A 17,092-nucleotide genomic window follows, 5' to 3' on the forward strand; every position below is an offset into this window, starting at 1 on the left:
GAGACTTTTTGGTTTCAAGGATCCCATGAGTCAATGTGTTAAGGGGAAATCGTATGAAACCTGCATCTTTGTCTCCTACTTGTTCCAGGTGTTCCTCTTTATTGGCTCAGATGCCTTCAACTGCTGTAGTTTTCTTTCTGGCTTCTTGCTGTTGGCTGGGACACAGGATGGAAACATTTATCAGCTGGATGTGAGGAGTCCAAGGTGAGTCACCATTTGTTTGCATGATGCAGGTCTTCTGCAGAGTGGAAATTTTTATTGGCTTTCACAGTGATTTAGTCTGGCATACAGATGGCTATTGAATCAAGAGTATGTTTTTCCGTTTATAAAGGTTTGCCAGTGTGAATTGTCTGATTGTTCTTATTATTCCTGGAATCACATTAAAAGGTAATTTGATTCATACTGTTATGATTGTCATGATTGCTTTGGAAATTAAGCTTAAATAATGAACTAACATTTCACTTACAATAATTGTGTAAAACTTTTCATTTTAAGGAGCTTAGTAATTTTCTTCATGGTATTAGATCTGGGTTGGCCTAAGATTGATCATTTTTAGTTCAGGTAAGCCAGCTCTGATTCTTTATTTGGCTGTGATCATAACCTATCTAAAATAGGCTTTATCCTGGTCTTAAAGATATCCAAAGGGAATCCACAACCTATTTGTCCCAGGATTTAACAGTTTCTACAATTCTGTCCCTTCCTCCTTCTGTTTCCTTCCTTTGTTCAACTGATATTTATTGAATGGCTTCTGTAGGCATTGGGCTTTGTGCAGGGCAGTGAAAAACAGGAGTAAAAAATAAAAACTGTGCCTTTGAGGCATTTGGAGTCTAATAGTAAAGAAGAACAAGTAAAAGACTGTTATGACGCAGTGTGATCAGTGGTCTGACAAGGCTATACACAAGAATTTGAGGAAACATCGAGAAGGAGAGGGAAGAAGGTGAGACTGCTTCTCCAAGGAAATGAGGCTTTAATTGGATCTGGTCTAGTAGAAAGTTACCAAGTAAAGAAGAGAAGGACCTGCCTTAGGTAGAATAGCATATAGAGAAGCATGAAGGCATGTAAAAGTATGACACTTTAAGGGACCTCTGTGTAGTTTAATATGACAAGTATGTACCCTGCCGATGGAGCAATGATGAGAAGTGATGCCAGACAGGAAAACAGGAATTTGCTTAGAAAGGACTTACATACCCTCCCAAGGAGTTTGGACTTTATTCCAAGAGCAGTGAAAAAATTTCAGCTGAAGAATGACTAGCTTATACCTTTTCTTCCATAATTTAAGTTATTTTAGTTTTGTACTTGTTTTTGCCTCCATGGAGATAGGGAACCTGATTATTGTTATAAAGTCACATATATGTAATTGATTCTCACCTTCCTTTTTCATTTTACAGAGTCCTGACAATTTTAATATTTCACAATTGTCTTAATTCTGTCTATAAGTAAAACGATTAACATATTGTTAACATTGTTATCTTAAACCCTTGTCAGGCGTCCCCTAAAAACTGGAAATATCGGTGGTAACTTAGTTAATTCAGCTCAATAACATGTTTAGATTCACTCCAAGGTGGTTTTGAACAGACTGCCTTGATCTACCATTCAAGGATTTTGCCAGGAAAGAAACCATATGAATGTTTAATTTCTGTCCACATTTGTCCTTTGTGCTGTTATGCAGTTAGTGCTGTATGTTGAATATAGTCAAACATTGCTTCTGAAGGAAAAAAATTGTAAAATTGCCCCATTTATTCTGAATCCTAGGGCTCCAGTACAAGTCATCCACAGATCAGGAGCACCAGTTATGTCCCTGCTGAGTTTCAGAGACGGATTCATTGCTAGTCAAGGTGAGTCCAGGGGCCAATTGAGGGAGGTGATTTTATATAGTTCAACTAAACATTGGTTTAAGTTCCTGGTCTGTGGCAGGGCTAGGCTCATAGTCCTACACGATTCTTTGGCGTACTGTACTTTTTACATAGTGTTTAATACCCTACTTGTAATTGTCTCTGCCCCCTCCAATTTGAGCTCCTTGAGAGTAATGACTGCGCTTTATTCATCGTGTTATCCCCAGCATTTAGTTCAGTGCCCACTATGTAGTCGGTGCTCAATAAACATTGTCAGAGTAAACGTACTGGCCCTTATTGCAAATCATTGAGAATTCAATAACGAATCAGTTACAGTCTCTGCTCTAAAGGAGCTCACAGTTAGTAAGACAGACAGACAGACATGTGGACATGTGATTGAATACCATTTGATAAGTACTGCAGCAGAAGACTATATGGGAACATGGGGAACAGCTAACTCGAGTGGTAGGAATGCTGCTGGGATGTCTTCATGGACTGGGTGATGTGTAATCCAATAAATATTTTACCAACTGGAGATGTAAAGATGCACATTGAAGGCCAAGGCTATAGTGTGTGCAAAGTCATAAATAAGTGAAGCGGGGCAGAAAGGAGGGATCTATCATTTATTAGGTGCCTAGCATGCAGTAGGTACTGTGTTTGATGTTTTACATGCATACTCTGGGTAAAATGAGTACCTTGGTGTAGCCAGTACAAAATATTTAGAATGGAGTTTGGGAGTGGGGTTGGGGAAAATACATGGAAGAAGGTGTCCATTAAGGGACACTGAATCCTCATAGGAATGTGTAGGTGAGGAGGACTGGTCTATAGGCCTGAAGGGACCACCTTATGTGAGTATTTTGGTGTATCAGTTAGGATGTTTTTGGCTGTTAGTAACAGAACACCCAACTAAAATGGCTTCAGTAATTAGGAAAATGTACTACTTCACTTAAGAAGACATTCGGGTTTATGATGGCTCCACATTAGATTAATTTAGTGATTTGAAAACAAAGTCAACAGAGAGACTAAGAAAAGTTAACTCAGTATGGTATCCTGGATTGCATCCAGGACGTTAAAGACTGGTGAAATCCAAAAAATTATAAATTAAAACTGGCCGAGGGGCATATGAGAACTTTTTGAACTATCTTTGTAACTTTTCTGTAAATGTAAAATGATTCTAAAAATATTCTAAATTAAAAAAAATGAATAAAAGCTTTAACAAGGGAAAAAGAAATAATATCAAGAACCCAGCTTTGCTTCATCTTTTGGCACTCTCCTCCCTAGCATGCTGACTTTTTCCCTCAGGTTACAGCGCAGGATAGCTGCTGCAAGTCTTATCTTCCCATAACATACAAATTGTTACCCTTTTTAAGAATGAGGAACATTTCCTCAGGAGCAGCCCAGCAGACTTACTCTCCTGTGTCATTGGCCAGAATTATATAATATATGACGTGCCCAGAAGACCTAAATAGACATTTCTCCAAAGAAGACCTACAGATGGCCTACAGGCACATGGAAAGATGCTCCGCATCACTAATTATCAGAGATACAGATCAAACCCACAGTGAGGTATCACCTCACACCAGTCAGAACGGCCATCATCAGAAAGTCTACAAATAATAAATGCTGGAGAGGGTGTGGAGAAAAGGGAACCCTCCTACACTGTTGGTGGGAATGTAAATTGGTAAAGCCACTATGGAGAACAGTATGGAGGTTCCTTAAAAAACTGAAAATAGGGCTTCCCTGGTGGCGCAGTGGTTGAGAGTCCGCCTGCCGATGCGGGGGACACGGGTTCGTGCCCCGGTCTGGGAAGATCCCACATGCCGCGGAGCGGATAGGCCCGTGAGCCGTGGCCGCTGAGCCTGCGCATCCAGAGCCTGTGCTCCGCAACGGGAGAGGCCACAACAGTGCGAGGCCCGCGTACTGAAAAAAAAAAAAACAAAATAGAGTTGCTGTATTATCCAGCAATCCCACTCCTGGGCATGTATCTAGACAAGACAAAAACTCTAGTTCAGAAAGATACATGCACCCCAGTGTTCATAGCAGCACTATTTACAATAGCCAAGACGTAGAAACAACCCAAGTGCCCATCAACAGACGATTGGCTTAAGAAGATGTGGTGTGTATATATGTACAATGGAATATTGCTCAGTCATTAAGAAGAATGAAATATTGCCATTTGCAGCAACATGGATGGACCTAGAGAATATTATACTAAGTGAAGTAAGTCAGAGAAAGACAAATATATGACATCACTCATGTGAAATCTAAAAAATAATACAAATGAATCTATATACAAAACAGAAACAGACTCACAGACATTGAAAACAACAATAGGCAACCGACAGTATCCAGATTTCCATAGTCATCTCTCTGATATAGGTCCCCTTCATCCCTGTCAAAACTGGTGCCTTATTTCCCTAGCCCTTTGATGTCCAGACCATAGCAAAGAGTAATCAGGAAGAGATATGGGAACATATGTATATGTATAACTGATTCACTTTGTTATAAAGCAGAAACTAACACACCATTGTAAAGCAATTATAAGCAAATAAAGATGTTAAAAAAAAAGAGTAATCAGGAATCTGTACACCTAAGTTTTCTAGCTGTCTGCGCTCCCTCTCTCTCAATCTCTTTCTCCCACATGTCTGGGCATCAGTTAGTGATGCAGTGGTACTCTATATAAAACCTTAAAAAGAGTACAGCTGGCATAAGCTTGTGACAGCTTCCCTTGATGCTGCTGCCAGCACTCATGATCCTATTTTATTTTATTCCTTTTGCTCCCATACCACACTCTTCCCTTGAAATCTCTGCAGTGTGCCCTCCATCCCCATCCTTCTGTTCAAACTGCCCTCTTGAAGGCCACCAATCATGAGCCTCTTGCTAGATCCAGTGGCCTTTTATGTGTACAGTCCTCTCTTGTCCACTGGTCCCTAAGCTTCCTTGAGGACAGGTGGCACGTCTTCTTCGTCTCTGTAACCCCAGCTCTTGCACAGGACTGAAGAATCTCAGCAAATGTTTGTTGAATGAGTGAGTACATATGTTTCATCTTTCATGATTCTTAGTGGTAATGGATTCTGTTATGTTATTTCTTTCTTAAAACTATGAGGTCTTTTGACTTTGGTGATACTAATTAATCTCCTGATCATTCTCTTTCTCCAGTTACTGCTCCTTTCCCTGATTTCCCTGGTATTGTGCCTAGCATGATTCATGGTTTACTGTAGGTTCTCTTAATTTTTTGTTGACGTTGAATCCTTTTGCCCTTCCTAGTATTGTTGCCATCCCTAAACCAGAGATACTTCCTGAGTTCAGCCTTTGTCCTTCCACCTTTTCTTCTCCATGCTTCCTCCAGGACCAGCTGTTCTCATGGTGTTAGCTGTTAATGATTGGAATCCATAGCTCTAGCCCTGATCTCCTACTTAGCCTTTATTTTATTGGGCAGTTGCATGATATAGAAAAAGCATAGATTTTGGATGCAAACTGACAACCTAATCAATGAATTTATATCCTCACTCCATCACTTACTATAAGATTCACCTCTATGAAATTCCTAATATATGGCCTTTTTTTTTTTTTTTTGCGGTATGTGGGCCTCTCACTGTTGTGGCCTCTCCCATTGTGGAGCGCAGGCTCAACGGCCATGGCTCACGGGCCCAGCCGCTCAGCGGCATGTGGGATCCTCCCGGACCGGGGCACGAACCCGTGTCCCCTGCATTGGCAGGCGGACTCTCAACCACTGCACCACCAGGGAAGCCCTATATGGCCATTTTTGATTTATAAAAATGGCGGTTGTGTATGGTTTAATCTAATAGTCCTATGACCTTTGTAAACCACTTCACTTTTCTAAGTCTCAGTTTACTTAGAGATAAAATAGGTACTCGACATAAAGTAGACATTCTATAAGTGACAGTTTCTTCTTACTCCTGTAACTACCCCTTGCCCTATAAGCCCTCCTAAAAAGTATTTCTTCTCATTATGATCCAGTGAAAAAGCACACACTCACAAAAAGTAGAATTATGCTATAGGGAAAGATATGTGGAAGTATCAAAGGAATAATAAGTGTTACAAGAGGTTGATGGGAGGAAGGTTTTACTATATGGGGTGGTTAGAAATGGCTTCCTAGAGGGACTGGGAATAGAGCTGGGGCTTATCAAGTAGATTTGTGTATAGAAACCTGAGTGCAGAATAAGAGCTATGGTAATCAGACTTTCTTATCTCCCCTGTCAATATTTCTATATGTATCTCTAAAATATATACGAATTCTCTTTTGGAAAAGATTATTTTTAATAATAATAATGCAAGAAATGATAAATTCCTCCTGTATGCTGCTGGTTGCAGTATAGATTAACAGATAAATTAAAATTGATTAACAGGTAATTTGGAAAGCAGTTTTTCAGATTACCAAAAAGTTTCAAATGGTTAATTAATATCTTTTGATTCTTTTCCAGGGTTCTATACAAAGTCATAATCTTAATATAGAAAAAAACCTTATGCATAAAGATATTCTTTTATGCAGTATGCTCTCAACTATGTAAAATAAAAATTTACACAGAAAAGGTTGGAAAAATACATTAAAATGTGAACAGTAATTATATTTAGTGGTAGATATGGATGATTTTTTTGCTTCTGTTTCTTTACTTTTATTTTTAATTTTTTGTCTTTTTGGCTGCACTGTTCAGCATATGGGATATTAGTTCCCCAAACAGGTATTGAACCTGTGCCCCCTGCATTGGGAGTGTGGAGTCTTAACCACTGGACCACCAGGGATGTCCCTGTTTCTTTATTTTTAAAGTTTTCTTCAGTGAGCACATGCTACTTTTATATTAAATAAAACAGGAACAAAAAAGTCACCCATTCAGCAGTTTATAGATCATTCCAAGTTTCATTTGACCATACTCTTCTGAGAAAATTAAGTTTAAAAATTAGATATACTTTTATTTTCTTGGTATAACTTTTCTCCTTTGCCTGATTTATGTGGTCAAGTTTATAGATTGAAGAATAATTTGGGAGCATAGTTGTTTTATATATTTATTTATTTATGTATGTATGTATGTATGTATGTATGTATGGCTGTGTTGGGTCTTTGTTGCTATGCGTGGGCTTTTTCTAGTTGTGGCGAGCGGGGCCTACTCTTTGTTGCGGTGCACGGGCTTCTCATTGCAGTGGCTTCTCATTGCAAAGCACGGGCTCTAGGCGCACAGGCTTCAGTAGTTATGGCATGCGGACTCAGTATCTGTGGCTTGTGGGCTCTAGAGCGCAGGCTCAGTAGTTGTGGCGCGTGGGCTTAGTTGCTCCACAGCATGTGGGATCTTTGCGGACCAGGGCTCAAACCCGTGTCCCTTGCATTGGCAGGTGGTTTCTTAACCACTGAGCCACCAGGGAAGTCCCGGGAGCATAGTTTTCTTAAAGAAAACATTTATACAGGCAAATTCCCTGTTAAAAATCATTGTCTAGTATAAGTTTGCAAATATATGTATAAGCCTACAGTTGCTTGCTCTGTGCCCTTAGCAGTTATTGCTAATCAAAGACAACTCTGAGCTTGCACTTGGCCTTCAGATCCTCTCAAGGTCAGCATTTTAGGCAGTCACTGTAGGTCCTCATATTTGGCCCACATAATGAGTCCTGTCTACCATTCTGTGTCTTAGGACAATCTTCTTTAGGCTAGTGATGTACAGAAATAAACTAAAATGTTGAGGGGTTTGTTTTTTTTTTAACTTTGCCTGCAGCTTTCTCTTCAGTTATCTTAAGTTTTCTTTCTGCCTTTTAGGTGATGGAAGCTGTTTCATTGTCCAGCAAGACTTAGACTATGTCATTGAGCTCACTGGGGCAGACTGTGACCCTGTGTACAAGGTACAGACCTGAGAGGAGACCAGGCCTGGGTGATTCTCACCTGGGACCTAGAGCTTTTGAGGGGACTGAATCCAGATACTTTGTGGTTATTAGGGGTAATACAATACTAAGGGGTGGGATAGGAAGAAATAATTTTGAGTCAGAAGTGACTTCATCACTTACTGCCTCTGGAAACTTAAAAAATCACTTTACCTCCTCAGTCTGTCAATTTGTCTGTAAAATGAGGATAACAGTGAGATAATGCATATGAAATTTCTTTGTATATTTTAAATATTCTGTAAACATTAGCTATTATTACTATTGTTGTTATTATTATTATTTAAGTTCAAGACTGATTTGGTTAGAGTGAAAAGAGAAAAATGAAAGGGGAAAGAATATTTGTTGACCAGACATTGTTCTAGATGTTTTTACATATCTTATTTAATAGTTGTTATCATCCCTTGAGATATAATATTATTATTCCTATTTTTTCTTATAATTTAAAAAAATTTTATAATTAATGCATACTTATAAAAATTCAAACAATACAGACTGGTACAGACTTCAAAGTCTGCTTTAAGACTTTTTTGGTTCCACTCTTTCCTGAAGTAACTAGCATTAATAGTTTGACATGTATCTTTTAAGACTGTTTTTGGAGAATTTGCACTTACATCTTTGTGTATTTATGTAAATAATATAGTTTTGTCTTTACTTTGTACATAATTGGGATCATTCTATATGTATTGCTCTATGACTTGGGTTATTTTACATGACATTTTGGAACTCTTTCCAGACAAATGAATATATAATAGATACATTTCATTTTTTAAAATTCCTGCATATTGTTCTGTCTTGTGAATTAACATATCATTTTCGTTTTACAAATGAAGAAATGGGCCCAGAGGGGTTGAGAAAGTTGCTCTAGGTCATGCAGCTACATATTAGCAAACCTGTGATTAAGCTAACTCCAGAAATCATGCCATTTCCATTAAATTAGTGGTGCTTAGCCTTCTTTGAGTCTCAGACTACTTTGAGAATTTGATGAAATCCTCCTCAGAAAAAAAAAAGGCACATTTTGAGAACTCCTTTGCATATAATTTTATGAGGTTCAAGGATACCCAGGCCTTTCTATGGACCATCTGCTCCCCCAGTACACCCTGTCTGCGCTAAACCATGCACAATGCTAGTGGGTTTGTTCTCCACTTGGCCACTTAGTTTCTCTGTTCTGTAGTCATGAGCCCCCTTGATTCTGGCCAGCTAATTTTTTTTAATATATATCATGGATGTAAGTCTTGTCTTTGGAGTCAATAAAGCTTCCCAGACTCATTTGTACTAATAGGGGTCAATGACAAGGCTCTATTTTTTTGAAATGGAAGAATCCCGGGCTTCCTTTGAGCTATGAACTCTTGTGTTTCAGGTAGCCACATGGGAGAAGCAGATCTACACGTGTTGTCGAGATGGTCTTGTGCGACGCTATCAGCTCTCTGACCTCTGACCCCTTGGGAAGAGGAGTCCCAGTTAATGAAAAAGATTGACTCTGACCAGCAGTGAGCAGAAACATCATCAAGGACCATGGAAGGACCATGGGTGCCCTTTATTGTATTGGGTACCCTTTGGAAGAAACAAAAAGTCAGCTGCATTGACCCATGTGGAGCTATCATTCCATGACAGGACCCACTTTGAAGTGAGTAAGAAGCTCACAATTGTTCGCTGCATTTGTCCCAGCTTCTCCCTTAAACTCACCCCAGCAACATAGGACAAGGATATGGATGCTTATAGTTTGTCACATTGATTGTGTTAAATGTTTACAAGGACCGGAGGACTGAAGCCGGTTCTCTGGAGGAAATAAAGAAAATATGTTTGGAGGAGTCTGAATTTGAGAATCTTTGTTAAATACTCCTGCTCTAGCAAAATGTCAGTCACTGGTGATGGGATTCCCTTCTTAGGCACTTCCTGTTATCCTGGCTGTAGGGTAGGACTACTTGACAGTAGCAGTAAATATCCCATACGCAACCTGGGAAAGATTCTTAGACAGGTAGGGTAACCAACCTTCCCAGTTTTCCTCGGACTGAGGGGTTTTCTGCTACATGCCTTCTGTCCCAGGCAAACTGATATGATTGGTCACCCTTAATACAGGTGATGAAATTGAATCATATAATTGTAAAGGCAGCGGCTGTCAAAGTGTGGTCCCTTTGGACCACATAACAGCTGTATCCGATCACCTGGGAACTTGTTAGAAATAGAAATTCTTGGAAACCACTGCCCCCCCCCCGACCCTTTCAGACTTAAATCAGAAATTCTATGGATGGGGCCCACAATCAGTATTTTAACAAGACTCCCAGGTGATTCTGATTCTTGAGACCTAGAGAAAAAAATGGTGAAGGGCAATTTCGTCATAGATGGAACTCAGGGCTCAAGGGATGGCCTGGCTGGTCTATAGGAGATGAGACTGGAGAGGTTGACAGGGTCCAAATAGTGAACAGCCTTGAATGCCAGGTAAGGAGCTTGAACTTCACTTGATTGGCTATGGGGAACCACAGAAGGGTTTTAAGTAAGGATACAACATGGTCACCTCTTTTTTTTCCTTAAACATAAAAATGGAATCATAATGTATGTATTCCATGGTTTATTTTCACTTAGTATCTCTGAGTTCTTTCCATCTTAGTACATTTAGACGTTCCTCAATTTTTTTTTTTTATTTATTTTTGGCTGCGCTGAGTCCTTGCCGCTGTGCATGGGCTCTCTCTAGTTGTAGCGAGCGGGGGCTACTCTTCATTGCGGTGTGTGTACTTCTCATTGCAGTGGCTTCTCTTATTGCAGAGCACAGGCTCTAGGCACGTGGGCTTCGGTAGTTGTGGAACATGGGCTCTAGAGCACAGGCTCCATACTTGCGGCACATGGGCTTAGTTGCTCCGTGGCATGTGGGATCTTCCCGGACCAGGGCTCGAACCCGTGTGCCCTGCATTGGCAGGCGGATTCTTAACCACTGCACCACCAGGGAAGTCCAGACCTTCCTCATTCTTTTTCTTTTTTTTTTTTTCTCATTCTTTTTCTTTTTGAATTTTATTTTATTTATTTTTTTATACAGCAGGTTCTTATTAGTCATCAATTTTATACACATCAGTGAATACATGTCAATCCCAATCGCCCAATTCAGCAGACCACCACGCCCACCCCCCACTGCTTTCCCCCCTTGGTGTCCATATGTTTGTTCTCTACCTGTGTCTCAATTTCTGCCCTGCAAACCGGTTCATCTGTACCATTTTTCTAGGTTCCACATATATGCGTTAATATACGGTATTTGTTTTTCTCTTTCTGACTTACTTCACTCTGTATGGCAGTCTCTAGATCCATCCACGTCTCAACAAATGACCCGACTTCGTTGCTTTTTAATGGCTGAGTAATATTCCATTGTATATATGTACCACATCTTCTTTATCCATTCGTCTGTCAGTGGGCATTTAGGTTGCTTCCATGACCTGGCTATTCTAAATAGTGCTGCAATGAACATTGGGTGCATGCGTCTTTTTGAATTATGGTTTTCTCTGGGTATATGCCCAGTAGTGGGATTGCTGGATCATATGGTAATTCTATTTTTAGTTTGTTAAGGAACCTCCATACTGTTCTCCATAGTGGCTGTATCAATTTACATTCCCACCAACAGTGCAAGAGGGTTCCCTTTTCTCTGCACCCTCTCCAGCATTTGTTGTTTGTAGATTCTCTGCTGATGCCCATTCTAACTGGTGTGAGGTGATACCTCATTGTAGTTTTGATTTGCATTTCTCTAATAATTAGTGATGTTGAGCAGCTTTTCATGTGCTTCTTGGCCATCTGTATGTCTTCTTTGGAGAAATGTCTATTTAGGTCTTCTTCCCATTTTTGGATTGGGTTGTTTGTTTTTTTAATATTGAGCTGCATGAGCTGTTTATATATTTTGGAGATTAATCCTTTGTCCATTGATTCATTTGCAAATATTTTCTCCCATTCTGAGGGTTGTCTTTTCATCTTGTTTATGGTTTCCTTTGCTGTGCAAAAGCTTTGAAGTTTCATTAAGTGCCATTTGTTTATTTTTGATTTTATTTCCATTACTCTAGGAGGTGGATCAAAAAAGATCTTGCTGTGTTTTATGTCAAAGAGTGTTCTTTCTATGTTTTCCTCTAAGAGTTTTATAGTGTCCGGTCTTATACTTAGGTCTCTAATCCATTTTGAGTTTATTTTTGTGTATGGTGTTAGGGAGTGTTCTAATTTCATTCTTTTACATGTAGCTGTCCAGTTTTCCCAGCAGTTATTGAAGAGACTGTCTTTTCTCCATTGTATATCCTTGCCTCCTTTGTCATAGATTAGTTGACCATAGGTGCATGGGTTTATCTCTGGGCTTTCTATCTTGTTCCATTGATCTATATTTCTGTTTTTGTGCCAGTACCATATTGTCTTGATGACTGTAGCTTTGTAGTATAGTCTGAAGTCAGGGAGTCCGATTCCTCCAGCTCTGCTTTTTTCCCTCAAGACTGCTTTGGCTATTCGAGGTCTTTTGTGTCTCCATACGAATTTTAAGATTTTTTTGTTCTGGTTCTCTAAAAAATGCCATTGGTAATTTGATAGGGATTGCATTGAATTTGTAGCTTGCTTTGGGTAGTATAGTCATTTTCACAATATTGATTCTTCCAATCCAAGAACATGGTATATCTCTCCATCTATTCGTGTCATCTTTAATTTCTTTCATCAGTGTCTTATAGTTTTCTGCATACAGGTCTTTTGTCTCCCTAGGTAGGTTTATTCCTAGGTGTTTTATTCTTTTTGTTGCAGTGGTAAATGGGAATGTTTCCCTAATTTCTCTTTCAGAGTTTTCATCATTAGTATATAGGAATGCAAGAGATTTCTGTGCATTCATTTTGTATCCTGCAACTTTACCAAATTTGTTGATTAGCTCTAGTAGTTTTCTGTTGGCATCTTTAGGATTCTCTATGTATAGTATCATGTCATCTGCAAACGGTGACAGTCTTACTTCTTCTTTTCCAATTTGTATTCCTTTTTCTTCTCTGATTGCCATGGCTAGGACTTCCAAAACTATGTTGAATAATAGTGGTGAGAGTGGACACCCTTGTCTTATTCCTGATCTTAGAGGAAATGCTTTCAGTTTTTGACCATTGAGAATGATGTTTGCTGTGGGTTTGTCATATATGGCCTTTATTATGTTGAGGTAGGTTCCCTCTATGCCCACTTTCTGGAGAGTTTTTATCATAAATGCTGTTGAATTTTGTCAAAAGCTTTTTCTGCATCTATTGAGATGATCATATGGTTTTTATTCTTCGATTTGTTAATACAGTGTATCACACGATTGATTTTCGTATATTGAAGAGTCCTTGCATCCCTGGGATAAACCCCACTTGATCATGGTGTATGATCCTTTTAATGTGTTGTTGGATTCTGTTTGCTCGTATTTTGTTGAGGATTTTTGCATCTATATTCATCAGTGATATAGGTCTGTAATTTTCTTTTTTTCTACTATCTTTGTCTGGTTTTGGTATCAGGGTGATGGTGGCCTCATAGAATGAGTTTGGGAGTGTTTCTTCCTCTGCAATTTTTTGGTAGAGTTTGAGACCGATGGGTGTTAGCTTTTCTCTAAATGTTTGATAGAATTCACCTGTGAAGCCATCTGGTCCTGGACTTTTGTTTGTTGAAAGATTTCTAATCACAGTTTCAATTTCATTACTTGTGATTGATCTGTTCATATTTTCTATTTCTTCCTGGTTCACTCTTGGAAGTTTATACCTTTCTAAGAATTTGTCCATTTCTTCCAGGTTGTCCATTTTATTGGCATAGAGTTGGTTGTAGTAGTCTCTTAGGATGCTTTGTATTTCTGTGATGTCTGTTGTAACTTCTCCTTTTTCATTTCTGATTTTATTGATTGGAGTCCTCTCCCTCTTTTTCTTCATGAGTCAGACTAATGGTTTATCAATTTTGTTTGTGTTCTCAAAGAACCAGCTTTTAGCTTTATTGATCTTTGCTATTGTTTTCTTTGTTTCTGTTGCATTTATTTCTGCTCTGATTTTTATGATTTCTTTCCTTGTGCTAACTTTGGGTTTTGTTTGTTCTTCTTTCTCTAGTTCCTTTAGGTGTAAGGTTAGATTGTTTATTTGAGATTTTTCTTATTTCTTGAGGTAGGCTTGTATAGCTATAAACTTCCCTCTTAGAACTACTTTTGCTGCATCCCACAGGCTTTGGATCATCGTGGTTTCATTGTCATTTGTCTTTAGGTGTTTTTTGATTTCCTCTTTGATTTCTTCAGTGATCTCTTGGTTATTTAGTAACATATTGTTTAGCCTCCATGTGTTTGTGTTTTTTACGTTTTTTTTCCCTGTAATTCATTTCTAATCTCATAGCTTTGTGGTCAGAAAAGATGCTTGATATGATTTCAATTTTCTTAAATTTACTGAGGCTTCATTTGTGACCCAAGATGTGATCTATCCTGGAGAAAGTTCTGTGTGCACTTGAGAAGAAAGTGTAATCTGCTGTTTTTGGATGGAATGTCCTATAAATATCAATTAAATCTATCTGGTCTATTGTGTCATTTAAAGCTTTACTTTTTGGATGATCTGTCCGTTGGTGTAAGTGTGGTGTTAAAATCCCCACTATTATTGTGTTACTGTCAATTTCCTCTTTAATAGCTGTTAGCAGTTGCCTTATGTATTGAGGTGCTCCTATGTTGGGTTCATATATATTTATAATTGTTATATCTTCTTTTTGGATTGATCCCTTGATCATTATGTAGTGTCCTTCCTTGTCTCTTGTAATATTCTTTATTTTAAAGTCTATCTTATCTGATGTGAGTATTGCTACTCCAGCTTTCTTTTGATTTCCATTTGCGTGGAATATCTTTTTCCATCTCCTCACTTTCAGTCTGTATGTGTCCCTAGGTCTGAAGTGGGTCTCTTGTAGACAGCATATATATGAGTCTTATTTTTGTATCCATTCAGCAAGCCTGTGTCTTTTGGTTGGAGCATTTAAACCATTCACGTTTAAGGTAATTATCGATATGTATGTTCCTATGACCATTTTCTTAATTGATTTGGGTTTGTTTTTGTGGGTCCTTTTCTTCTCTTGTGTTTCCCACTTAGAGAAGTTCCTTTAGCATTTGTTGTAGAGCTGGTTTGGTGGTGCTGAATTCTCTTAGCTTTTGCTTGTCTGTAAAGCTTTTGATTTCTCCATCGAATCTGAATGAGATCCTTGTGGGGTAGAGTAATCGTGGTTGTAGGTTCTTCCCTTTCATCACTTTAAGTATATCATTCCACTCCCTTCTGGCTTGTTGAGTTTCTGCTGAGGACTCAGCTGTTGACCTTATGGGAGTTCCCTTGTATGTTATTTGTTGTTTTTCCCTGGCTGCTTTCAATAATTTTTCTTTGTCTTTAATTTTTGCCAGTTTGATTACTACGAGTCTTGGCATGTTTCTCCTTGGGTTTATGCTGTATGGGACTCGCTGCGCTTCCTGGACTTGGGTGGCTATTTCCTTTCCCATGTTAGGGAAGTTTTTGACTATAATCTCTTCAAATATTTTCTCGGGTCCTTTCTCTCTCTCTTCTCCTTCTGGGACCCCTATAATGCGAATGTTGTTGCGTTTAATGTTGTCCCATAGGTCTCTTAGGCTGTCTTCGTTTCTTTTCATTCTGTTTTCTTTATTCTGTTCCACAGCAGTGAATTCCACCCTTCTGTCTTCCAGGTCACTTATCTGTTCTTCTGCCTCAGTTATTCTGCTATTGATTCCTTCTAGTGTAGTTTTCATTTCAGTTATTGTATTGGTCATCTCTGTTTGTTTGTTCTTTAATTCTTCTAGGTGTTTGTTAAACATTTCTTGCATCTTCTCGACCTTTGCCTGCATCCTTTTTCCGAGGTCCTGGATCATCTTCACTATCATTATTCTGAATTCTTTTTCTGGAAGGCTGCCTATCTCCACTTCATTTAGTTGTTTTTCTGGGGTTTTATCTTGTTCCTTCATGTGGTACATAGCCCTCTGCCTTTTCATCTTGTCTGTCTTTCTGTGAATGTGGTTTTTGTTCCACAGGCTGCAGGATTGTAGTTCTTCTTGCTTCTGCTGTCTGCCCTCTGGTGGATGAGGCTATCTGAGAGGCTTGTGCCAGTTTCCTGGTGGGAGGGACTGGTGGTGGGTAGAGTAGCTGTTGCTCTGGTGGGCAGAGCTCAATCCCTCATTCTTTTTAATAATTTCCAGAGTTTGGACTTCTCTCATGGTACAGTGGTCAAGACTCTGCACTTCCACTGCAGGGGGCATGGGTTCAATCCCTGGTCGGGGAATTAAGATCCCGCGTGCTGTGCGGCATGGTCATTCATTTCCAGAGTATGAATACCGTATCAATTACATTATTAGAGAAAAGCAACCCTTGTGCTGGGCCATGTAGGCTAAGATCAGGATTTATTTAAAAGAAGAAGGTAATTCCTAGCTGGGGTAACATTATGGTTTACAGAGTTCTTAAAGGCTGGTGGTAGGGAGTTCCCTGGTGGCCTAGTGTTGGGATTCCGGGCCTTTGGTGCTGTGGCCCAGGTTCAGTCCCTGGTCAGGGAACTAAGATCCTCTAAGCCACACAGCGCAGCCAAAAAAATAAAAAAAGGCTAGTGGTGAGACTCAACGAGATCTAGTGATTTGCCAAGGGTCATAGAGAGTAGGAAATTGAACACAGTTTATCTTAACTTTAAATCCCATATTTTCCTTCTGGTTGCTTTTGCCTAAACCAAATTGAAAATAAAATAGTATAATTCATTGAGTATCTACTGGGTATCTACTCTGTTCTAGGTACTGTATGTAAATATTTAATCCTCATAACACTCTTAAAAAGGAAATGGTATTATTCCTGTCTAAAGGATAAAGAGGGACTTTCCTGTTGGCACAGTGGTTAAGAATCCACCTGCCAATGCAGGGGACACGGGTTCGAGCCCTGGTCTGGGAAGATCCCACATGCTGCGGAGCAACGAAGCCTATGCGCCACAACTACTGAGCCTGCACTCTAGAGCCCGTGGGCCACACTGCTGAGCCCGTGTGCCACAACTACTGAAGCCTGCGTGCCTAGAGCCCGTGCTCCACAACAAGAGAAGCCACCGCAATGAGAAGCCTGTGCGCCACAATGAAGAGTAGCCCCCGCTCTCCACAACTAAATTAAAAACTGAGGCTCAAGGAATTAAGTACCAGAGCCTTGATTTGGACCTTGCTCAGTCTGTCTCCAAGGCCCATGCTCCTTCCACTATACCATGTGGTCACAAGACCTCTGGGACTAGAGCAGTTTCATTCAAGGAGTGATTTGTGATAGGGTCAGGTAGACCCAAACGGACATATTCCAGAGCTCAGAAACATTGAATCCTAGGAGGTCCAGGTGGAACCTCTAAGAAGTCAGACTAACAAAAAAGGATAAGGAAGAATATAGCTAAGT

General features: G+C 39.5%; 2 protein-coding genes across 5 annotated transcripts in view; both read left to right on the forward strand.

The window, feature by feature from the left end:
* Positions 1 to 9,526, forward strand: part of PAAF1 (proteasomal ATPase associated factor 1) — a 40,694-nt gene extending 31,168 nt beyond the window's left edge. For 2 of the 4 annotated variants that reach the window (XM_067750317.1, XM_067750318.1), the window contains 4 exons: positions 89 to 204; positions 1,753 to 1,835; positions 7,597 to 7,679; positions 9,076 to 9,526. In XM_067750317.1, the coding sequence (XP_067606418.1) occupies positions 89 to 204; positions 1,753 to 1,835; positions 7,597 to 7,679; positions 9,076 to 9,153 (360 nt within the window). In that variant the 3' untranslated portion in view covers positions 9,154 to 9,526. Of the gene's footprint in view, positions 1 to 88; positions 205 to 331; positions 388 to 495; positions 519 to 1,752; positions 1,836 to 7,596; positions 7,680 to 9,075 lie in introns of those variants that run through there. The other 2 variants (XR_010946183.1, XM_067750319.1) reach the window with 2 other exon arrangements.
* DNAJB13 (DnaJ heat shock protein family (Hsp40) member B13) overlaps positions 9,321 to 17,092 on the forward strand; it is a 30,737-nt gene continuing 22,965 nt past the window's right edge. Inside the window, exon 1 of the mRNA XM_067750313.1 lies at positions 9,321 to 9,342. The gene's annotated coding sequence lies outside the window, so the exon portion shown is untranslated. The remainder of the gene's footprint in view (positions 9,343 to 17,092) is intronic.

This window comes from Pseudorca crassidens, chromosome 9 (assembly GCF_039906515.1).
Source record: "Pseudorca crassidens isolate mPseCra1 chromosome 9, mPseCra1.hap1, whole genome shotgun sequence".
In the NCBI taxonomy this organism is placed as follows: domain Eukaryota; kingdom Metazoa; phylum Chordata; class Mammalia; order Artiodactyla; family Delphinidae; genus Pseudorca; species Pseudorca crassidens.